The 23,622-nt window shown below is 35.3% G+C and overlaps 2 protein-coding genes across 7 annotated transcripts in view; one reads left to right on the forward strand and one right to left on the reverse strand.

Annotated features, from left to right (window-relative positions):
- The window catches only part of mvp (major vault protein), a 238,613-nt gene extending 229,288 nt beyond the window's left edge, over positions 1-9,325 (reverse strand). For all 5 annotated transcript variants that reach the window (XR_015479603.1, XR_015479604.1, XR_015479602.1 and 2 more), the window contains 4 exon segments: positions 9,261-9,325; positions 5,570-5,736; positions 3,007-3,202; positions 45-168 (listed from right to left, as the gene is read on the reverse strand). Coding sequence is in view for 2 of the 5 variants with exons in the window: in XM_087242307.1 (XP_087098433.1) it covers positions 45-168; positions 3,007-3,202; positions 5,570-5,724 (475 nt within the window). In the remaining 3 variants the exon portion in view is untranslated.
- Positions 3,025-21,045, forward strand: phb1 (prohibitin 1). 2 transcript variants are annotated; one of them, XM_087242110.1, is made up of 7 exons: positions 3,025-3,225; positions 11,868-11,970; positions 15,380-15,541; positions 16,203-16,345; positions 18,950-19,066; positions 19,144-19,239; positions 20,009-21,045. In XM_087242110.1, exons 2-7 carry the CDS (start codon positions 11,886-11,888, stop codon positions 20,219-20,221), a joined length of 816 nt encoding a protein of 271 aa, XP_087098236.1. In that variant the 5' UTR covers positions 3,025-3,225; positions 11,868-11,885; the 3' UTR covers positions 20,222-21,045.
- The last annotated feature ends 2,577 nt before the right edge of the window (positions 21,046-23,622 follow it).

The raw sequence follows: 23,622 nt of genomic DNA on the forward strand, positions 1-23,622 counted from the left end.
CAGGTACATTAGTCCAGGTTAAAGCTAAAGCTAGTTAGTGTCACCTGGTCCCTCAAACAGCCACTCGTCCCCAGCAACTCTCTTCTCTCCTCCCTCCTCCTCAAAGTCCAGCAGGGCCTGCAGACGCAGCGCTGTGTCAGGATACACAATCTGCAGCGGCGTCACATCCTGTCAGGACACAGAAAGACACAATATATAACAATAAGAAAATGTAGGTAATAATTATACAACTACGCCAAATAATGAAGATAATAACTGTCTGTCGCACTTTATGAGTCCAGACATAAAATGACATCCATTTTAAATTGCTGTAAATCATGAATGCTTTGGTGCACAGATCTAAGATTGGTCTCATTTTATAGAAGACACTTGTAAGATTTACAATATTTATAGTGTAAAAATCCAAAAAGTTTAAATAGAAAATATGTAAAAAAAAAAAAATTATCAAACTTAGAAATTACTTTAGAAATGCTACAAAATTAAAGTCAAATATGTTCATTCATTCATTCGTTTTCTTGTCTGCTTAGTCCCTTTATTAATCCGGGGTCGCCACAGCGGAATGAACCGCCAACTTATCCAGCAAGTTTTTACGCAGCGGATGCCCTTCCAGCCGCAACCCATCTCTGGGAAACATCCACACACACATTTACACATATACACTCATACACTATGGACAATTTAGCCCACCCAATTCACCTGTACCGCATGTCTTTGGACTGTTGGGGAAACCGGAGCACCCGGAGAAAACCCATGCGAAGGCAGGGAGAACATGCAAACTCCACACAGAACGCCAACTGAGCCGAGGTTCGAACCAGCGACCTTCTTGCTGTGTGGCGACAGTACTACCTACTGCGCCACTGCCTCGACCCAAGTCAAATATGTGTACTATTGTAAACGACAAAATCATAAGTCCAAGGCACTCGAAAAACACTAGTTTTTGTGCACCACACCTACACATTTGAGCAAAGCTTGCCTACGAAATGCCTAGGTTTAATTTTGTAAACATGTTGATAAAGGCTTTGTAATGTTTTCACTTATTGAGTGCCTTGGACTTGTTTATCTTTATAAATCCCTTACCAACGACACACTAATTGCCCCTGAAGCACTTTTTGCTTGATTTTGGATTCATGTGAACTATTATATTCCATATTTTAAATTTATATCTCAAAAAAAAGTCAGAGGTTGTTTGGGTGCAGTACCAAAAATTACCATCAGGTGCTCACTAGACTCCATTGGTGACAATATAAGGGCATCTCCTCTAAACATTTATGGTTTGAGAGATATGAATGTCATTATTTTATCATGCTTTTTACAATATTCATAAAGTAGACATCAAATTCAAAAGTTATACAGGCAGTTTGGTGTTTTTTTTTTTGTGTTTTATTGAATCTACCCTCTAACAAAGACACAAAATTCCGGATGTGAGAACTATCCTACAATGCTACCAATTTTTCAGGAGTTTACGGAATCAAATTAAAGGCCTGAACCAACATTAAAGGTGTTGTTTTCACTAAAGTAATTACGTCTTAAAATGTGTACATTTTTTATGTTTACGTCTGGAATCCACACTACTTCCACACCTTTGACCTGCCAAAATAGAGCATTTTAAAAATGCTGAAGACCCCATTTAGTTTAAAAATGCTTTGTTTCAGTGTAGATGGAGTAAAATGCAGACTTTTGAAAATAGAGGCATGGCCATCCACAATCACTCTCTTACTGGTCTTCTGCACTACTATATACATAACGTTCCCTGATTCTTATGACCATTACACAACAATTAGATTACTAATACAGATGCCGACAAAAAGTGCATATGACCAGTATGTGCGAATAGTCACAACATTCAATTTAGATGATTTTTCTAAATAAAAAAAAAAATAAATAAAAAACACGAGTCTGTAGGAGCGTTTTTATTCTAAAACACCTTTTTTAAACAAATACACACTGGTGTAAATGCGCACATGAGCCTCTGATGTGTAATTTTGCTGCAAAACTTACAGATTTATTATAGTAATGACTAGCAAAAATCAGTCAACAAACATAAAAACTTGAATTAAAGTTAATATAATTTTTTTATTTAATGTGAATATTTAAGTTAATATTGTTTTCAGATGATTGATTTCTGTTTACACTGTGAAATGAAGGTTTCAAATATGTATTGTGCAATAAATGTTATCTCGTTCACTTCTCATGCAGCCTAACAGAGGTTTTTACCAAATTTTCTGAATTTTACTAAAGCAAAGTAATGGCCTGAACCTGCTTTAAAGCTGATATTTACACTAATGTCATTTCACTAGTATGTATAGTGTGGACGGAGATGATTTTTCTGAATCGCAAAAGAAAAGAAAAAAAAACATTTTCAGAAGCATTTCCATTCTAAAACGCCATGTTCAAACAAATACACACTGGTGTAAACAGCACATACTGTAAGACTCTGATGTACAAATTCACAGAGTAATGATAGTAACGTCCATCCAAAATCAGTCGGCAAATATAGAAACTTGATTTTTTTGGGGTTTTTTTAAGTTAATATATGGTTTATGATGAAAACAGTGGGCGTGGCTTGTTTTTTCTACTGCGAGCTAAAAGACACATCCTCCCCACCATTTATATTTGTTGTCTTAACTGACAGTTGGAGGGCTGTGGTTTAGTATATTAGCCACGTCCACTACCTCAGACAGAGGCAATCTGAAAACAAACAGCAAGTGCATTTTCATATTTCAATTTTAGCTTACAAGAGCAAACTTTTTTTTTGTGACACGCACAGATAAACACAGCAAAACTAGCAATGTGCAAAAAAATCATTTTGTTTTGATATTATGTGTACCTTATGGGGTTAAAGACAGAAGAGAGCATTACCTGCTTCATGTGATCTACTTAAAGTGGAAAATTCTAAAAACTCCTGACTGAAACCACAACCTGTTGAAACTGCCCGCAAGTCTGAGCTCTTCAGCCACAAAGCTGCGCTGCAAACATGTTTCTCAAACAGACACACTAACATCATACCTTCTGAATCTCTTCTCCAGGGTAGAGAGGGAACGGGTCCTGGGCCAGGCGGATCTCCAGGTCTGCGTGTCTGAGCTTGACCTGACCTGACCCATCAAACTGAACCTGGCCCTCATCATCACGAACCGCAGGGTTGAGCACAACACAGTAGTGCCTGGGTGGCACCATCATCATCCGGACAGGGGCAAACAGAACTCTGGGAGAAAATGAGTGATACAAGTGAGCAAACACAATACATTAAGACCAGCACATTTATTTTTTTGATGTGAATACTAGTGCTATACAATATACACACTCAAAAAACATCTACTGTTTCCTCAAACTACTTGTTTAAATTGAGCTGAAACACAGTTCTTGAGTTTTACGGGGGAAAACTTAATTTTTTTTATTATTTTTTACACATTTAAGTGGATCAAACATAAGTAAACTTAATTCCTTCATGTGGTTCCAACACAAATCGACTGCATTGTGATTTTTACAGTGCATTTACATTTTGTAATTTGCCCTAAGTGACTTACAAATAAAGAGGCATTAAGTGATTCAACATGAAGAAGCAATATACACAAGAACTGCTATTTATACAAAGAAACTGCTTAGTGCTCAGAACAATCAGAGCTGTAGTAAGGAGGTGGAATTTATTTTATTTATTTGTTTATTTATTTAATTATTCATTAGTATGTGCCCAAGTGCTATAGCGGAAGAGATGGGTTTTTAGTTGTTGTTGTTTGAATGAAACTAATCAGAAGTCCCAAAATGGATTGATACATTACTGTTATTGCGATAATATATATTTGCAATATCTGTATCTCTGAGTGGAGATTTGTTACATTTATTTTATGTGCCAAGCATTTATGCGTTACATGTATAGGTTATCCAAATTTGACCAAGCAGACGAGGCCTAAGTATATTTATATTTATATATATATGCTATTGTGCTATTGGCTAGTCTAGTTTGAGACCGAATGTAAACCTAGAGCCTTAGTACAGAGAGCTGAAGATAAATATTAATGATGTCAAGATGAGAGGGGAAAATTACAATAAATAGTCAGAACATCTGCTTTTCACTCGTTCATATAGTGTTTAAAATCTAATTGCACTTTGATTTTTTTTGTCAATTAGATTTAAATAGATCATAAAAATAGGTATTATCTCCTTATTTTATTTTGATCATTACACAAGTAAATGATTTTTAAAAATAGTTAATAAAATAACATTTCTCCAGGAAAAATGTTTAAATTGCAAGAAATATCATTAATTTCAATACTCAGGAACAAGATTGCATATTTTCATTTATTGTTTTCCCATTATTGCCTACTGTATACTATAAAACTGGAGTTTTAAATCAATTCTGTAAATGGCTTTTAGCAGTCTATTCTTCAAATAATCCTGAGTAAAATCATTTTTCTCGACAAAATATTTAACTGTTTTAGAAAGTAAGCGGAAACGTTTTTTGACCTTTGATCTTTGGTTAAAGTAGCATGTTAGAATGATTTCTGAAATGAATTCAAATTAACATCACATTTAAACTATATTTTAAAGTGAATTAAACTACAAAACGGTGAATTTAAATTATAATACTGTCTCATAATATTACTCTTTAATGTGGTTTTGATATAATAAATATATCTTTAATCAGTTTTACATTTTTTATGGTTGAAAATATTCAATAATTTTCCTTAGACTTAGTCCCCTATTTATCAGGGGTCACCACAGTGGAATAAACCACCAACTATTCCGACATATGTTTTATGCAGCGGATGCCCTGCCAGCTGCAACCCAGTACTGGGAAACACCCATGTAATCTCACATTCTCACACACACTTTTACACGTCAAGGCCAATATTTTGTTTTACCCAATTCACCTACAGCAAATGTCTTTGGACTGTGGGGAAATCCAGAGCACCCAGAAGAAACCCACACCAACACGGGGAGAACATGCAAACTCTACAAAGAAGTACCAACTGGTCCAGCCAAGACTCGAACCGGTGTGCTCCTTGATGTGAGGTGACAGTGGTAAGCACTGAGCCACCGTGCCACCTGTTGAATACATCTAATTGATATTTTTGGGATATTTGGGACCTCCTTTATCATGTGGACCATTATAAATTTCAAATTCCAGCCTCCTACCTGTAAATAATTTGGACGGACAACTATAAATGTTGAAAAAAAAAGGCATTTTTCTCAGCTCCACACTATAAAGTGTTGATCTCTTGCCTTTTTAGGGAAGATTTTTTGTTAAGAAAAAACAACAAACTGAAAAATCTGCATCAGTCTCAGATACTAAAAGTAAATATATGAAACATTCAACATTGACCTGAACACCATTCATAAATCCTTCATATCAACTGTTGCTTGGATTCTAGATTCTTGACTACACAATGTATCCCGGCAACAAAGAAAACAGGATATACTAATGAACAAATGGCCCAAAGACAATATAATAGTGCCATCCAAATGGAGTGAAAATCTACACAGATCAACCGTAAATGCTAAGACCAGTAAGAACCTGTATTTCAAGGGCTATTACACAATGCAGTAGTAAACCTGCAGTCTTTCAGATTACCTCTCATTGTCCTGACGTATGTAGGTGAGAGGGCCGATCTCCACCCGTGCAATATTGGTGTTCTGATCCAGGACATGGATGTAGTGGTGAGGTGGGATCCTGATGATTGAGGCTCCGAGCAGGTGATCAGCGTCCATGTTTCTTCCTACGGGCATTCGTCACACAGCCTAATTCAGAAACATGCAGATTAGTGAGCAAAATGCATTAAATGATGACTCTTTCAGACTTAACAAGGTTATTAGGCACGTTAGGGTAATTAGGCAAGTCATTGTATAACAATAGTTTGTTCTGTAGGCAACTGAAAAATATATTGCTTAAGGGGGCTAATAATTTTGACCTTAAAATGTTTTTTTTTTAAATTAGACGCTGCTTTTATTCTAGCCTAAATAAAACAAATAAGACTTTCTTCAGAAGAAAAAATATTATTGGATATACTGTGAAAAATTCCTTCCTCTGTCAAACATCATTTGCAAACAAATAGAAAAATTCTATGTCATATATGTAATTTACATATATTTCCATGTGTCGTATTTCTATATGGGGGATCATGTGTTACTAACACTAAACGTTTATGAGAGTTTGTATTTGCTCTACAGACTTACAGCGCCTTAGCAGTGTATGCCAGTTTGTATTATGCACAAAAAAGTCCATAATGTTAACATCAGCAAGTTTAATGAGTGAACACACCTCAGCTTCTTATCTCTTTAGGGCTATTTCATGATAACAATGCTGTGTCGAGATGACAGTTTAGCTTGTGGTCTTCCAATACTGAGATTATAGCTGATTATATGTTGATTAGTTCCTGATTTGATCAATTGGAAGCGATTGGTTTTAGGCTGCAACGTTGTCTGTGTCATTCAAGGCTCTTTTTACGAACACCCACACAATTCCTACACCCTTTTTTTAAAATGTTGCACAACACTATCAACACTCCTTAAAATAAAGATATCAGGTAAGAATGAAGTTCGCAAATAAAGTGATGCAATGTTATCTAATGGCTCATTAAAGAAGGGTAATCTCATGATAAATATTTTAGACTCTTTATGCATTATAATGGACATCACTGCTTTATTTTTATGGAAAAAAAAATATAGACTACCGCTCAAAAGTTTGGGGTTATTATTCTGTTCATCAATTCTTATTATTAAAATTATTCTGTTCGTCAAGGTGGCATTTATTAAATGTAAAAAATTGTTTAAAATTAATGACAATTTTAAATAACAATATAATTTTAAATAATATAGTTATTACTCCAGTCATTATTGATTTTATTACTATTAGCATTAATAATAATAATAATTATTATTATTATTTTTTTATTATTATTATTATTAGAGTGATTTTTACTTTCAGTCTCTGAAGACTGCAGAAATGAAGCTGAAAATTCATCTTAAAATAACTTTAAACTAAATTATAAACTACTTTTGAACAGTAATTTTACAGTGCAATAACATTCACAATTTTACAATTTGAACTGTATTTTGATTAAATAAATGCAGCCTTGGTGGGCAGGATAAGCTTATTTTAAAACATTGAAAAATCCTGCTGACCCCAAACTTTTGACCCGTAGTGTATCTTATTATTCATGTCAATTGGCGGAGCCCTAATCTTTTTGCATTAGATATAACAAGATCAATCTACCACTTAACTAATTTAGGAAAATCTATTCTATTGAAATTTAGAAAGAAATATATATATATATATATATATATATATATATATATATATATATATATATATATATATATATATATATATATATATATATATATATATATGACGGTTCATTCCACTGTGGCGACCCCTGATTAATAAAGGTACTAAGCCGAAAAGAAAATGAATGAATGGATGAATGAATGAATGAATGAATGAATGAATGAATGAATGAATATATATCAGGGTTTCTGCAGGTTTCCATTATGAATGTAATTTTTGACTTATACAGGGCTAAACACTAAGGATTTGGCCCAGTTACTTCAGTAAATAGTTTTTATATTAATGGAAGATTATGTTAAGGGATATGTTGCTTTAGTACTCTTTCCCTGCTTAAGGAATTTAATTAGGAGAATTTGCTGTAAACATGTCTAACAGCTGTTGTGACTTGTATATCTTAAATAAAAACAAGTATAGCTTTAAGATGGTTAATCAGTGATTGATTCGCTGTACTTGGACAAACAGTAGGAAACTTAAGACATGATTAACATAATTTAATCATAAGATTTTAAGACCTACAACACAATATTAAGGTCAATGTAAGACTTTTTAAGGCCTAAATTTAGTTTTTGAGATTTGAGACATTTTAAGACCTTGTGGACACCCTGATATATATATATATATATATATATATATATATATATATATATATATATATATATATATATATATATATATATACATACATATACATATACATATACATATACATATATATATATATATATATATATATATATATATATATATACATATATATATATATATATATATATGTATATACACACATATATATATATATATATATATATATATATATATGTATATATATATATATATATATATATATATATACACACATATATATATATATATATATATATATATATATATATATATATATATATATATATGTATATATATATATATATATGTATATATATATATATATATATATGTATATATATATATATATATATATATATATGTATATATATATATATATATATATATGTATATATATATATATATATATATATATATATATGTATATATATATATATATATATATATATATATATGTATATATATATATATATATATATATATATATATATATATATATATATGTATATATATATATATATATATATATATATATATATATATATATATATATATATATATATATATACATTTATACGGAATAAAAAATAAAATATCATAGCATAATTAGTTAATTAATTTATTTAAAAGTCTACTGTATACCACTGAGACATTTTAATGGCATTTACCAAATGCATTTACCATCTTAAGACAGTATCTGACAAAAATGACCAAATAAACATAACAACAATTTGTTTAATTAACTATTAACTATGGCTACATTTGGGAAAAGCATCAACGTATCTTCATTTCTGTAAGACCTGGTATATTTAGTGTATGGTATGTAAAGCTGCATGTTAGAAGTTCAATCTCTCAGCAACACCCATAAAAACAAACATCGATCAATTGATTAAATCTTCCGTGCTCTGTGACGTCTGTGGCCAGGTGAACCAATCGTAAAACACGATAGTGAACGGCGATGAACGCGGAAATCCAAGAATTGCCTTTTCACGATCTGTTGTAAATACAGGAACACCACGATACAGCCTAAATAAATAACAGCCTGAGGTAACCGTGGCAGAACAGTAAAGCGCTTCAATTACTGAGGAGCTGTTTATTTGATTTGATTGTGATGAAGATCACAATCATGCTGTACGACATTTTATTCGGAGAATGAATCCTGAACTAATGTCATTTAGTAATTCGTTTGTTTACTTTTGCTATAAAGTTTCATTCGCGCATCATCATCATCATCATCATGACTCATTCGCAGACATTCACAGCTAGCTAACTATAACTAAGTTGTCCTAAAATAGCTCAAAGTTATAACGTGATCCGACAAATGCCAAATAAACAAATAATCGAGACTTACCGATTCAGAAGAATGCGTCCTTAAAACTGCGGGCTTGTGTCCGTCAGTTTACAGACAGCTGCACTGCATAAAGCCTGCGCAGTGCGTTATAATAACTCGCTTCTGGTGGGTGTGTCGTCCTGGAAAAGAGGAGGAGGGTGTAGATGTCTGGTTGAAGTAGGATTTCCCGTAATCACTGCATCACATGCCTTACTGTAGTAGGGGGTGTACAGTCATATTCTGGATAATAGCATGTCTACATGTTTCCTTGTTTTGAAGTAGCATTATAATTTAAAGGGGTCGTTCACCATGTTCAGATAGGCTACTTGGTTCACCTACATACCATGTTCAACTTGTATACACTGTATTACAGTGGCTTTTACCACAATTAGAAGTAACTTGATGGCTTTGATGCATTACAATCAAAATCAGAAAAGTTTATTAGGTGCGCTAACTTTATTAGTTACTAATAACTTTAACTTTTAGAGATATTACTTAATTAAAGTTATTATTATATATAAAGATAGTTAATCTGCGGTTAATTAGCATAGGCCTACACTACCTCACAAAAGTCTTGTCATTGATCCCAGTTGTAAAAGCAACACATAATTTATTTGGTTGACTTTTAGTTGATCATTTGGAAAAGTGGCAGAAGGTAGTTTTTCAGATGAATCATCTGTTGAGCTGCATCCCAATCATCACAAACACTGCAGAAGACCTACTGGAACCCACAAAGACCCACGATTCTCATAGAAATCAGTCAAGTTTGGTTAAGAAAAAATCATGGTTTGGTTACATTCAGTGTGGAGGCATGCAAGAGATGGATGGCAACATCAACAGCCTGAGGTATCAAGACATTTGTGCTGCTCGTTACATTACCAACCACAGGAGAAGGCAAATTGTTCAACAGGATAGCGCTCCTTCTCATACTTCAGCCTCCACATCAAAGATCCTGAAAGCAAAGAAGGTCAAGGTGCTCCTGAATTGGCCAGCCCAGTCACCAGAGATGAACATTATTGAGCATGTCTGGGGTAATATGGAGGAGGAGGCATTGAAGATGAATCCAAAGAGTCTTGATATGCTTGATGATCTTGGGGTATTAGTGCTATATAAATAAACGTCCTTTTCTGTTTTCATACAGCATGTGGTACACTAGTAGTAAAGCCTCTGTACAGGAAGTGCAGTAGAAAAATGTAGCAATTTTATACCACTCTCACTTTCAACAGCAATGAAATAAAAATAATAATAAAAGCTCACTGCACGGTGGCGCAGTGGGTAGCACATTTGCCTCACAGCAAGAAGGTTGCTGGTTCGAGCCTTGGCTGGGTCAGTTGGCGTTTCTGTGTGGAGTTTGCATGTTCTCCCCGTGTCGGTGTGGGTTTCTCCTTGGTGGTCCAGTTTCTCCCAAAAACGTGGTATAGGTGAATGAGTATGTATGGGTGTTTCCCAGTGATGGATTGCAGCTGGAAGGGCATCCACTGTGTAAAACATATGCTGGATAAGTTGGCGTTCATTCTGCTGTGGCAACCCTTAAAGGGTCTAAGCTAAAGAAAATAAATGAATGTGTTTCGTTCTTTGAACACAAAATAAGTTATTTTGAAAAATGTTGGAAACTGGTAACCATTGACTTCCATACTATTGGTTTTTCCTATGGAAGTCAATGGTTACAGGTGTTAAACGATGTTGAAAACTTATTTTCAGTATTTGAACGTGGTTGGACTATAGCTTTAAGCAGTCGAAAGAACGCCCACATGACAAGTTTGTAGCGATATTTGTTTACAATACGCAATATGAATTACATTGTCAATGAAAAAAATACGAGAGAGAAAGACAGAAGAAAAAATGAATAAAGAACATGATATAAACTTGAGCATAAGACATTTAAGTATCAATAACAGTACATAAATTAAAGTTATTACAAAATGAAATAAGGAACGCCCACATATTGCATTGCAGTGAACCCACCTCGTTCTAAAGCAAAGTGAGATGTACGCCAATAATAATCCTCCTTACTCAAGAGGGCGTTCGGTTTGTGTCTCTCTATCCAATCGGAGAAACTCATGTTGACACTGTTCTGCGCATGCGCAAGCTCCACCTGCTCATGTGTTTCTTGCGCAGGCTCCGGTGGAGGTCACTGTGATCATTCAGCGCAGCGGGTAAGTGCTCACGTTTTAGGAGACTTACATTTAAATGTGAACTTAAAGCTTTTGTTTTACTCACAAAGCATCGGTAATTATAACGCGACAGTATGAAAGTTAAATAAACACGACGTGTGGGTGTTTGTTGGCGTTATTGCAAGACAGTTGCATCATTAGCGTGTAGCAGGCTAATAAATGAGTGAAGTTCACTACTGCGGATTGTTTTAATGCCTGTTGATCTGTCCCACATGTGTTATTGTAATAGCAATTGTTTTTAAGTGGTGTATATATGTGTATATTGTGCAGTTTTACTTGTGATTTTTCCAGTGACCGGTTAGAGTGAGATCAGATTAGCACGTTACATTGATGTCAGTGTCACTGTCAGAGTCAAGGCTAAACCGGCTAGCATTGGTTTGATTACCCAAGGGCTCTATATGCACAAGAGATCACCCATGATGAAATACTGAAGATGAATGTGTTTTCCCCGCAGGACTGTCACTTTGTTGTCATGGCGAAGCTCTTTGAGTCCATTGGGAAGCTGGGATTGGCCTTGGCCATTGGAGGAGGTGTTGTTAACTCTGCTCTGTACAATGGTGAGTTGTAATAACTACTGATGTGTTTTGTAAAACAATGGCAGCAATGGTTAAAGCATTTAATTCCTATAAGTAGTCTAATAAGGTCAATTTAAAGGGCTTACACGCAACAAATTAAATTTGTTGTTAATTTTATCCACATTGAGGCTGTCGATAGGTCATAGGAATGCACAATATTGCAACTTTATATTGCTATATTTAGAGTTCCCATGGGTCTTGGAATTTTTGTGAATATCATGAGTTTTAAAGGGGGTCATTTGTGCATATATCAGTTTTCTAAGTGGTTTAAATGCAGTTGTGTGGCAACCGTGTGTGAATATAACCAGCTTGTAATGGTAAAACAATAGTTTTATTATAGTTATTTATTATATTATATTATTATCCAATAGTTTTATTAATAGTATTATAATCAGACTTGATAAAAAAACAGTCTGCATGAACACTTTGATTGACATTGTACCTGTCATCAGAGGGGGAAAGCCCGTCCATTAGTGACGATCTCTGCCTCATTAGCATAAACAGCCCTGAGTGAGAAGCAGCCATTCGCCATTAAGTCGCCCTTCCACTGCACACGACAAGCGAAAGACTGGAAGACGTTGAATTTCCAATGGAGAGTAGTCCTGGAGCTGCGTAGAGTTCAGATTCTCTCCGTATGTGGAAAATTTGGATCCGATATGAGCTGCAGAGCTGCTGTTGGAAATATTTGAACTCCTGCGACTACACCGTATACGACCGACCGCATGTGATGTAGTTCAGTGTTGTCCAGGCAGGTCTGTGCGTGCGAGATGAGAAATAGGATTTTTTTTTTTTCTTAAATCAGAAAAAAGTCTATATAAAAAAATGTTTTGTTCATAAATGAGTCATAAAAATACTTTTTTTTTTTGTTTGTTTCCACATTCCCGCCAACATTTTTAGCGGTCTGAGTTTCTAGTGTTGATTCATTCATTCAACCATGGTGGACACACAGAGAGTAAAGGCTCTTGCTTTTGCACTCCTTTATTTCTGACGCTGTGAGAACATCTTCTCTCCCATGGTGCACGACAAAACTGAAAATTCTGTGCGACTGCCACAAGAGGGAGTATTCCGACAGTCGTGTTCGAATGTGATGTGCAGTGGAAAGGCGGCTTTAGAGTGTTCACCTGCTGAAGATAATGACAGTGACTATAAGGCACTATTAATGTGAAGTTTTAGATGCGCAAATGAACACTGTACTCTCCCTAGACTGCCTTCTTCTGAGACGTTTCTTTCACATTTTCAGTTTTCACAGAGATCTCCTTAAGTACTGTTAATGAATCTGCCACTATGCTGACGCATTGACATTTATAGCTCCACCTGCCTTTGAACAGAGCAAAAGCTAGTTTACATTTCAAGCGGCAGTCACAAAGAAGCGGCGTAATTTGGACCAAAGCCTAAAAGGGGCAGTTTCAAAATAGTTATAAAGCAATATTTATTTTTCATCCTGCAAAAAAGGATCTTAATAGTTAATTTTTAAAATGTTTATTTCAGATATTTAAAGTCATGGAAATTTTTTTGTCCAAGTCGAGGAACATCTAGATTTTGCTTGTCAATTTTTATTTTACTTTTCATTCATCAAATGACATTTATCGAATTGCACTTTATGTAGCCCGTGTGTGTCTGTCTGTGTGTGTGTGTGTGTCTGTGTGTGTGTGTCTGTGTGTGTGTGTGTGTCTGTCTGTGTGTGTGTCTGTCTGTGTGTGTCTGTCTGTGTGTGTGTGTGTGTGTGACTGAGAACTCTAAATCATGCTGTTTTGTTTTTTTAGCAGGTGTGCTTGTGTGGCTGTTTTATTTATTTATTTATTTTATTGTTCATTTCATAAAGCACAACATTTCTCTATGAGTTCTCTGCCCGCTGCTATGTTGTTTGTGTGTTTCTACAGTAAATGCACAGGGACTTCAAAATGAACTTTTGGTGCTTAACACCTTTTTATTGGTATTTTTATTTTTCTGCTCTTTCAAAAATAAGGTCCAGGATTTAGATTAAAAGTTACTTGTAAATATTTTCTCTATTTAACAACAGTACAGTAGGTCAGTAGTGAAAGATGGCTTCACTTGCGTCAGATTTTGCTTGGTCTTAAAGCTTTCTAGATGGGTTATTTCACAATTTATAATGGCATAGCAGACAAAAAAGGACAAATGAGCTCATGTATGGGAAAAAATTCTGGAGCTTTGTCAGTGGGGGTGAGTCATAGAGGAGCGTTGCATGTTTGAAACCTGACTTTCATTCAACTAAATCAGGGGTCAGCAACCCGCGGCTCTAGAGCCACATGCGGCTCTTTAGCGATGCCCTTGTGGCTCCCTTAAGTTTTTTCAAAAGTGTTCAAAAAGATGGGGAAGGTTAGTATATATTTTTGTTTTAATAGGATTTCTATTGGAGGACAAACATTTTTAACGTTTTCAAATGCTGTAAAAGTGTGTAGAATTAATATTTAATTTCAACATTTCTGTCAACGAAGATTTGCGTCATAGCCTGCGACACAGGTTTCTATCAGCAGGGCAAGATGCCGGGCAGGTGGCTGTTGTAAACAAACCGGGAGATAATAAAGCATGGAAAACCGTTCACAGATGGTGACTACATAAAGGAGTCATTCATCAACATATTAGAACACCTATTTGCAGATTTCAAAAACAAAACCCAGATAATACAAAAAAGTTAAAGATATACCGCTCTCTCCGCTAAGACAGTGAAGGAAAGGGCTATTAAAATGGCAGGTAACATCACCGATCAGCAAACCAAGGACATTAATTCAGTGCCCGCATACTTAATTGCCTGTGATGTGACCGATATTCAATGCGCTTTTATGCATGAACTCTGATGGGCCGCAAGAAGAAATGATCAAATTAATATCACTGAAAGACCAGAGGCTGTGCTGAAGTGTTTAAATGACAACGAAATAAACACCAACAACCTGATTTCAGTGGCTATTTAATCATGAAGGCTCATTATGTATTTGTAGCCAACTTACTCATTTTTATAGTAGGCTAATATACCTACTATAGATACAGCATGTGTTTCCTTCATTATAAGGCTTATATAAGGCTTTACATTTTTTGCGGCTCCAAACATATTTGTTTTTTGTTTTTTTTGGTCCAATATGGCTCTTTCAACATTTTGGGTTGCCGACCCCTGAACTAAATGGTTGTTAACAACAGATTTGAGTTAACAGATAAAATTGACTTATTGTCCAGCTATTGTTGCGAGTTCCTGCTGCTTTCTTCAGTATATTCTCCTCAAACGGTCTTGCAACAGCTGTATGATAGATAAATAAATGATGGTTGAATTTTTTTATTACGGGTTAACTTACCTTTTATGTAACTGAAATGTGTTATTTATGGCCGAACTGCAAATGTGTATAATATCAGTTGTTCAGACCTGTGTTTCACATTGCAGTGGATGCGGGACACAGGGCCGTCATCTTTGACAGGTTTCGAGGTGTTCAGGATGTTGTTGTTGGGGAAGGCACACACTTCCTTATACCCTGGGTGCAGAAGCCAATCATCTTCGACTGCAGGTCTCGACCACGCAACGTACCCGTCATTACCGGTAGCAAAGGTGCGTCAAACTGCTCAGCTCTTCACTTCAATCCTCTTTTTCTGATTGCTCTTATGTTTGTCTATTGCTTTATCCTAAATCACCCCTTAAGCACTATTCCCTACATCTGTCCACTAATATAGTCCACTTGTTTGTGCTTTGCTGGTTGGTAAATCCCTCAGATGGATTAGTCTTTAAACTTCTTGTTCTGGCCCTGTGATAACACTTAGTTCTTTAACACTTAGCCTATTAGTAATGAGACAGAGTATTTTAATTTCTGTCAAGTATATAATCGTTATTTTAATTAAGTAATATTAGAATTTGAAACCTACATCCATTCCACTGTGGAGGCCAAGTTGTGGTCAGACATTGAAATTCATTTGGCTCTCATGGTGCATTTTGGGTATTTTCTAGCTGTTGAGTGTACATGGGTTGTAGACTTGTTATTGTGGTGCATTGTGGGATTGATATGGTGCACTTCAGAACATTTTTCTATGGTTTTGGGCACCACTAGAAATGGCTGCTCCCTTAAATAGCGCACTATAAGGGTATATTTCAGATACAGCCAATATCTGTTTGTCAGTATGATGATTGTTATTTTTCAAATGTTTAGTTTGTTTTCATTAACCTTTACTAATCAAACATTGGAAACTGGCTTATGGTTTGTCGTTGTCTTTGACAGATTTGCAGAATGTGAACATCACACTGAGGATCCTGTTCAGACCGGTTGCAGGACAGCTGCCGCGCATTTTCACCAGTATCGGAGAGGACTATGATGAGAGAGTTCTGCCCTCCATCACCACTGAAGTGCTGAAGTCTGTAGTGGTGGGTACCGGCAACAGATTTTAAAAGAAAGGGGTTTTTTATTCATTAAAGATGTATAGAAATTAATTGAGAGTCAAAAGATTAATAATTTTAAAGAAGATGAATAAAAATAAAAGCATCTTATAAAACAATTTAAATAGATTTTCTGTTCATCAAAGAAGACTTTAAAATCATATCTCAGTTTCCACAAAATATTAAGGAGCGTAACTGTTGATGTGTGTTGACAATCAGCATATATAAGTGATCCCTGAAGGATTGCATGAGACAGAAGAGTGGATTTTTTTTTTATAAATTCAACTTCATCCATAAAATATATTAATTCATATATTAACTGATATGATTTAAAGTGTAATTTAATGCATAGGAAAACATTACATATTTTACAATATTATAATTTTTACTTTATTCTTGATCAGATAGATGCAGTTTTTTTTCTTGCTCAACCTTCATACATTTTTCCATTTTGATCTGGCATAGATGCTTTTTATTGTTTCACCTTTTATTAATTTTTGTTTTAGATTTAGACATGTTGTTTAATATGTTTTGTTTAAATCCTTACGCTTTTTATTTGTGTGTTTGACATTTTTAACCCAGGGACTTTAGCTGTCAGAAAGTCTTTTATAGTTATCAAGTAAGTTATGTCACTTTGTAGACAAACCGTTGCATTGCAGCATGATTTTTTTTGCATATTTTTTTTGTAATAAAATTTTTTAACTGCAGTAATACAAATTGTGAAAATGTTGTTCAGCAGTAACTATCAAATTAAAAAAGAATTTAATATCCACTATGAAATAAGACATTTCTAACCTGATTTTGTATGGTTTTAGTTGACGATCGGAAGTTATCATTGTTGTATAATATAATGGGGTTTCCGCTTTGTTTAAAAAAAAAAAAAAAAGTTTTTTTTTTTTTTTTACATTAAGTTATTGAAATTGAGCTCTAAATCATATCTAGTTATTTTTCATATAAATTGTGATTTTTTTTTTAAATTCTTTTTAAAAAATTATTTAATATCAACTCTATTTGAATAATGAAATTGTTATTGAAGTTATTGTTATGTAGTGTGTCTTTAATCTGTTGATTTTGCCATGAAATAGCCATAAGTTGCTGATGTGCTAATAAACAAACTAATCTTGCATTGTTGGACTTAACCCATGTGTACTGTTCAAATTGACTACCCTTCTGTTATGTTGGTGGCTGTTTTTGCCCCATTGACTTCCATTTATAATGAAGTTTTGATTTTTGATGGATTGACTATGTTAGACCACCATCTCCACGCCAGATAAATACGATCCAGCCCCAGACACCAGATCTTGTCAACTAATGTTAGTTTCTCCATGTATATGGATAACAAGTCAGCAGAGTTTCCATTACCCTAACCTGTTAACCAGTATTTAACTGAATTGACGTCTCCTGTCAATATAGGATTTGACTGAGAAAACCAGAGAGAAGCAGAAGCAGGAGACGAAGTAATGATGATAAAGAAAGAGCAGAGTTTATTGAATAATCTTAGTTGTGTATGATTCAATGCTCAGACTCTGACCAGGATAAATCCAACAAGAGTTATTATACCACAAGCAACAGCAATGAAAAGTTACTGCTTTACAACATTGTCCCAGAGACAATACAGACCTTGAAATAGAAAAATTCACTTACTCATGAAAATAAGTGTCGCTTAAATCCATACAGTCATAAGATTATAACAATATGGAAAAATGGAAATTATAATGATGCAATAGTTATAGGAAAATGGCAATAATAAAATATTAAAACATAATAAAATGACAAATAATAATCAATAATAATAATCAAATCATTAACTAATGATCAATAAAATTATATAATAATAATTATGAATTACTAATGATCATATGATTTAAATAAAATATTTAAATGAAGAATAAATGAATGAATAAAAGCAAATTAAAATAAAACACAACACAAATTAATGGTTGTTTTCTTGAAACGACACGCATAAGTTTGCTACAGGGATTCTCAGATTCTTAGCTGGATTCTTCAACTACAACTGATGATCAACAGTAAAAGTTTAAAATTGTACCATTTCCCAATAGGGAAAACCAGCAACAAGCAAAGATGCCTGATTATATGCTGTCATCATGGCTTTGCAATCAAATAATGTCATTATAATGAAAGTCAATGGGGCAAAAACAGCCACGAACCTAATGAAAGGGGAGTCAATTTGCCCAGAGTGTATTGTTGAATTTTTGAAAACTTTCAAAGCATTTTCCCAAAATATGTGTCAAAATAAGAGTTGTCACCAAAAATTATTCTGTTTGCTGAAACACAGAGAAAATTGTGGCCAAATTATTAATCAAAATCAACCCAGTGTTGATTAAAACATCCCCAACAGCAGTGTTTAAGAGACTTTTTCCAAATGCTCATGAAAAGCCAGACTCCAGACTTGTGAATAAAAATGTGAATAATAGAGTGTTGATCTACAGAACATGAAACTGAAGTTAGATTAGTGATGTGTGTGTGTGTGTGTGTGTGTGTGTGTGTGTGTGTGTGTGTGTGTGTGTGTGTGTGTGTGTGCGCGCGCGCGTGTGTGTGTGTGTGTGCGCGCGTGCGTGTGCGTTTGCGCAGGCCCGTTTTGATGCGGGTGAGCTGATCACTCAGAGAGAGCTGGTGTCCAGACAGGTCAGTGAGGATCTGACAGAAAGAGCTTCCACCTTCGGCCTCATTCTAGATGACGTCTCGCTGGTAAAACACCTCTCTTCTCGTCAGCTGATGGGTTTATTCTTTCTGGTTTGTCTCACCCTCATGTTTTCTCTCCTCAGACACATCTGACGTTTGGCAAGGAGTTCACTGAGGCTGTGGAGATGAAGCAGGTCGCACAGCAGGAGGCCGAGAGAGCCAGATTTGTTGTGGAGAAGGTGGGAGCCACAAATAAACATGAGCCAAATATGACTTTGATTAAAAGTTCCATGAAGTGCTTTAAATGTTTGCGATGTTTGACATAAATATGAAAAGAGGGTGGGGCATGTAGCAGCTCCGCCCCCTTTAAAGAAACAGCCAGTTTTTACCACAGCTCTGCCAGTGATTAAGAAACCGTTTTTGCGTATCATATTTAACAAACTGTTTCCTATTAACTTTATGTAATTCATGAATAATTTAATATTAATCAGATGATGTCATTACGCAGCTGTGCCGTCAGCCAATCGTTGCATTGCTGATCATGATTTCGAGGATCAATAGATCTGTCCTTCACAACACACGCAGCGATCTCAGATCAGTTCATCCAGACATTTTAATCTAATTCGCCAACTTGTTTAAGGAAATCAAAATAGCCAGAGATCAGTTATCAAGATTAAAAGATCCAGGATCTGCCAAATCATCTTAGATCATTTAAGCGAGGTACGAAGAACGGATCCCTGCTCACCATTTCTGTTTGTTGTCAACTGATTGTTGGAGAGGCGTGGTCAATTGTGTTAGCCACGCCCAATACTTCAGACAGACATGATCTGAAAATGTAACTAAAAACAAACAGGAAGTGCACTTTCAGATTTCACTTAAAGATTAGCATGACATGAAAATGACGTGCACAGATGAACTGTTCACCACAAAATGTGAGCTAACAAAATCAGTATGGGTGGTTTCGATTTGATGTGTGCTTTAATGTTGTTTAATGTGTTTGTGTGCCAGGCGGAGCAGCAGAAGCAGGCGGCCATCATCTCAGCCGAAGGAGACTCTCAGGCTGCGCTGCTGATTGCTAACTCCCTGGCTGAAGCTGGCGACGGTTTGGTGGAGCTCAGGAAGCTGGAGGCGGCAGAGGACATCGCTTTCCAGCTCAGCCGCGCTCGTAACGTCACCTACCTCCCGTCCGGACAGGGGACACTCCTGCAGCTCCCACAGTGACCCCAAACCTAGACACACACAAACTAGCTTCACTCTTTCTGTTCTATGTTTGCTTACTTTCAGAAAACATCATGCGTGTGAGGCTCATTTAAAGGGATAGTTCACTCAAAACTGAAAATGTTGTCATCCTTTACATGTTTCAAACCTTAACAGAAGATATTTTGAAGAATGTTGGAAGTATTTGTTTTTCTGACTATGGAGGTCGATGGTTGTGGGTTTCCAGCATTTTCCAAAGTGTCTTATTTTTATTTGCTTAGCGGAATAAATCAATTCATCATGGTTTGGAGCCTCTTGAGGATGAGTTGGTAGGAGTGAACATTCATATTTATGTGAACTATCCCTTTAATTAGCTTTTCCAACTTTAAAGAGACAACAACACTCTTTTACTTCCTGAAAGTATGAAGTGCCGCATGCTGGTTTCAGCTTTTGGAAAGAGTAAAACGAAACCAGGATGCAAATAAAATGCACAAAAATTTGCATTTCAAATGTTTTTCTCTGGTAATTTTGAGATGATATCATTCAAAACACACGTAAGCAGGTTCAGTTGAGTTCTCCACATGCAGAAATTGATCTGAATAGCTTGTAAAGTTAAATTGTGCTTCGAGTAGTGAAACACACAGACCGTGCTGTCAGTGTGTGTTATTATAAGGATGATCAACATTAATATCTCCCTCTGCTGCTGCAGGACTGACTGTGCTGTTGCTGTTGTTTTGGTTTGAATGTGTTTTGTTCTTGTTCGTGGCAGAAGGAAAGCCTTTGTGATTCACAAACGGCGAAGTGAGAAAATAATCAATAAACAATTATTCATTTATATTAAACCAAAACGCAGATTTAAGACTCTCTTTTGAAGTTAAGTAGTAGTTTCTTTGTCGCATAGTCTTGTTCATTTGTTGTTGGTTAGTTTCTTTTTTGCGAGAATTAACATGAACAAGTTGTCTTTTATATAGCCAGCTAATTATACAAAACTGAAAGTTCCAAAGCTGCTGCACAGTAATAATCAAGAAACGAATGAATCAAGCAAGATTTAAGTTTGTGTAGTGTTTTTTTTTTTTTTTTTTTTTTTTTTACAAAGCAAATCAACTGTTCTAAAAAGACTTGGATTTAACACACTGATCAACACACTTTCAGTGGAGAGATGGTATATTTCTGGTTTTATTAAAAGTAAAATTATTATTGTTTCGATGATAAATTATCACCATTTAAAAATGACCTTTAAAGTGGACCTGTTTTGAAAAAAAAGCACCTTTATAGAGGGTTTAAACAGTTGGGTGGCAGCACTGTGTGAAAATGTCCAGCCTCTAATGGTAAAAATGATTAATTCTGTGTTTTATAATCACACTTCATAAAATTGTTTCACTTCAAAAACAAACACACAGTATATTTCATAGGGTAATATAAGGCCATATATATGTGTAAATATGTTTACTAAATGTAAATATCGAAGTATATCTATATACACTACCTGATAAAAGTATTGTCGTTGATCCCAGATGTAAGAGCAACAAATAATAACTTGACTTCTAGTTGATTGTTTGGAAAAGTGGCTGCAGATAGATTTTTTTCCTGTTGAACTGCATCTCAATCATGGACCCAAGATTCACATAGAAATAAGTCAAGTTTGGTGAAGGAAAAATCATGGTTTGGGGTTACCTGTCGGTATGGGGTCGTGCAAGTGATCTGCAGAGTGTATGGCAACATCAACAGCCTGAGGTATCAAGACATTTGTGCTGCCCAATACATTACAAACCACAGCAGAGGGCAAATTCTTCAGCAGGATAGCGCTCCTTCTCAAACTTCAGCTTCCACATCAAAGATCTTTAAAGCAAAGAAGGTCAAGGTGCTTTAAGATTGGCCAGCCCAATCACCAGAAATGAACATTATGAAGGAGGAGGCATTGAAGATGAATCCAAAGAATCTTGATGAACTCTGGGAGTCCTGCAAGAATGCTTGCTATGTCATTCCAGATGACTTTATTAAGAAGTGATTTGAGTCATTGCAGAGATGTATGGATTCAGTCCTCCAAGCTCATGGGAGTCATACACAATATTAATTCTTCTTCCACTGCAACATGACTTTATATTCTATACTGTACATTATTTCTGTTATGTGACAAGACTTTTGTCTAAGCAAAGTCAGACCTTATTGTCTTAATGAAATAATTAAAAATCAAGGCATGATCGTATTTTATTTTGGAAAAATAAGTGTAACCTAGAGGCCTTTGCCTTTCATATTAGCCACTTCTGATACCAAATGATCAACCAGAAGTCAAGTTATTATTTCTTGTTTCTAAAAACTTAGACAGGCGACAAGACCTTTGTCAGGTAGTGTGTGTATAGAGCTGTTTTACTGAATTATGCACTCCAAAAAGATGAGCATAACTAATGTCCGCCAAATAAACAAGTGATCAATATCAAGATGCACTTCTCCTTTTCTCAACAGAGAATGTTAAAACAGACAGTGCAGACGAGCAGATAAAGCAACTTCATTTAAACTTAGCCTAAGCAAGCAAGCAACAGTGACCACATCATCAGTTTACAGAAATTGAGATATATATATATATATATATATATATATATATATATAGAGAGAGAGAGAGAGAGAGAGAGAGAGAGAGAGAGAGAGAGAGAGAGAGAGAGAGGTGCCCTGATATTATTCAGATATGTGAACGTAGTGTTTTACTGCTATATAAGATCTGATGTCTTTTAGAATGTGAATGCATTTAGCTTCCACTAGAGGGCGCCAGTGCTTTCAAATAAAAAATCATCCCTTCTCAGAACCCATGTCGACTAAGATAGTGTATATAAAGACAATTATTAAATGTCTAGGCTAAGTTTAAATTAGTTATTGAACTGAATGAAATGAAATGGTTCTTTGACTTGCAGATTTTCTCATAACAAATATAACTCTTTTTTTTTTTTCCTTCCTCATTTTAAATGCATTTTTAAGGACAAATCTATGAGCTGGTTTCAATTCCGATATGATTTTGTAATAGACGGAGCTTGTATTTTTTGTTAACTTCTTCATTGTTGTTGTTTAAAGCACGCTTTTCTTCCACTTTTACCTGACAACTGCAAAATTCTGCTTCGTAAACACAACCAAGCGTTTGATTTGTAAAATATATGATATAATGGCTGTCACCTTACAGCAAGAAGGTCGCTGGTTCGAGCCTCGGCTGGGTCAGTTGGCGTTTCTGTGTAAGGTTTGCATGATCTCCCTGCGTTCGCCTGGGTTTCCTCTGGGTGCTCCGGTTTCCCCCACAGTCCAAAGACATGCGGTACAGATGAATTGGGTAAGCTAAATTGTCCGTAGTGTATGAGTGGGTGTGGATGTTTTTCAGAGATGGGTTGCGGCTGGAGGGGCATCTGCTGCGTAAAAACTTGCTGGATTAGTTGGTGGATGAA

Source organism: Danio rerio, chromosome 3 (genome assembly GCF_052040795.2).
Source record: "Danio rerio strain M-AB ecotype USA chromosome 3, GRCz13ab, whole genome shotgun sequence".
Classification (NCBI taxonomy): Eukaryota; Metazoa; Chordata; class Actinopteri; order Cypriniformes; family Danionidae; genus Danio; species Danio rerio.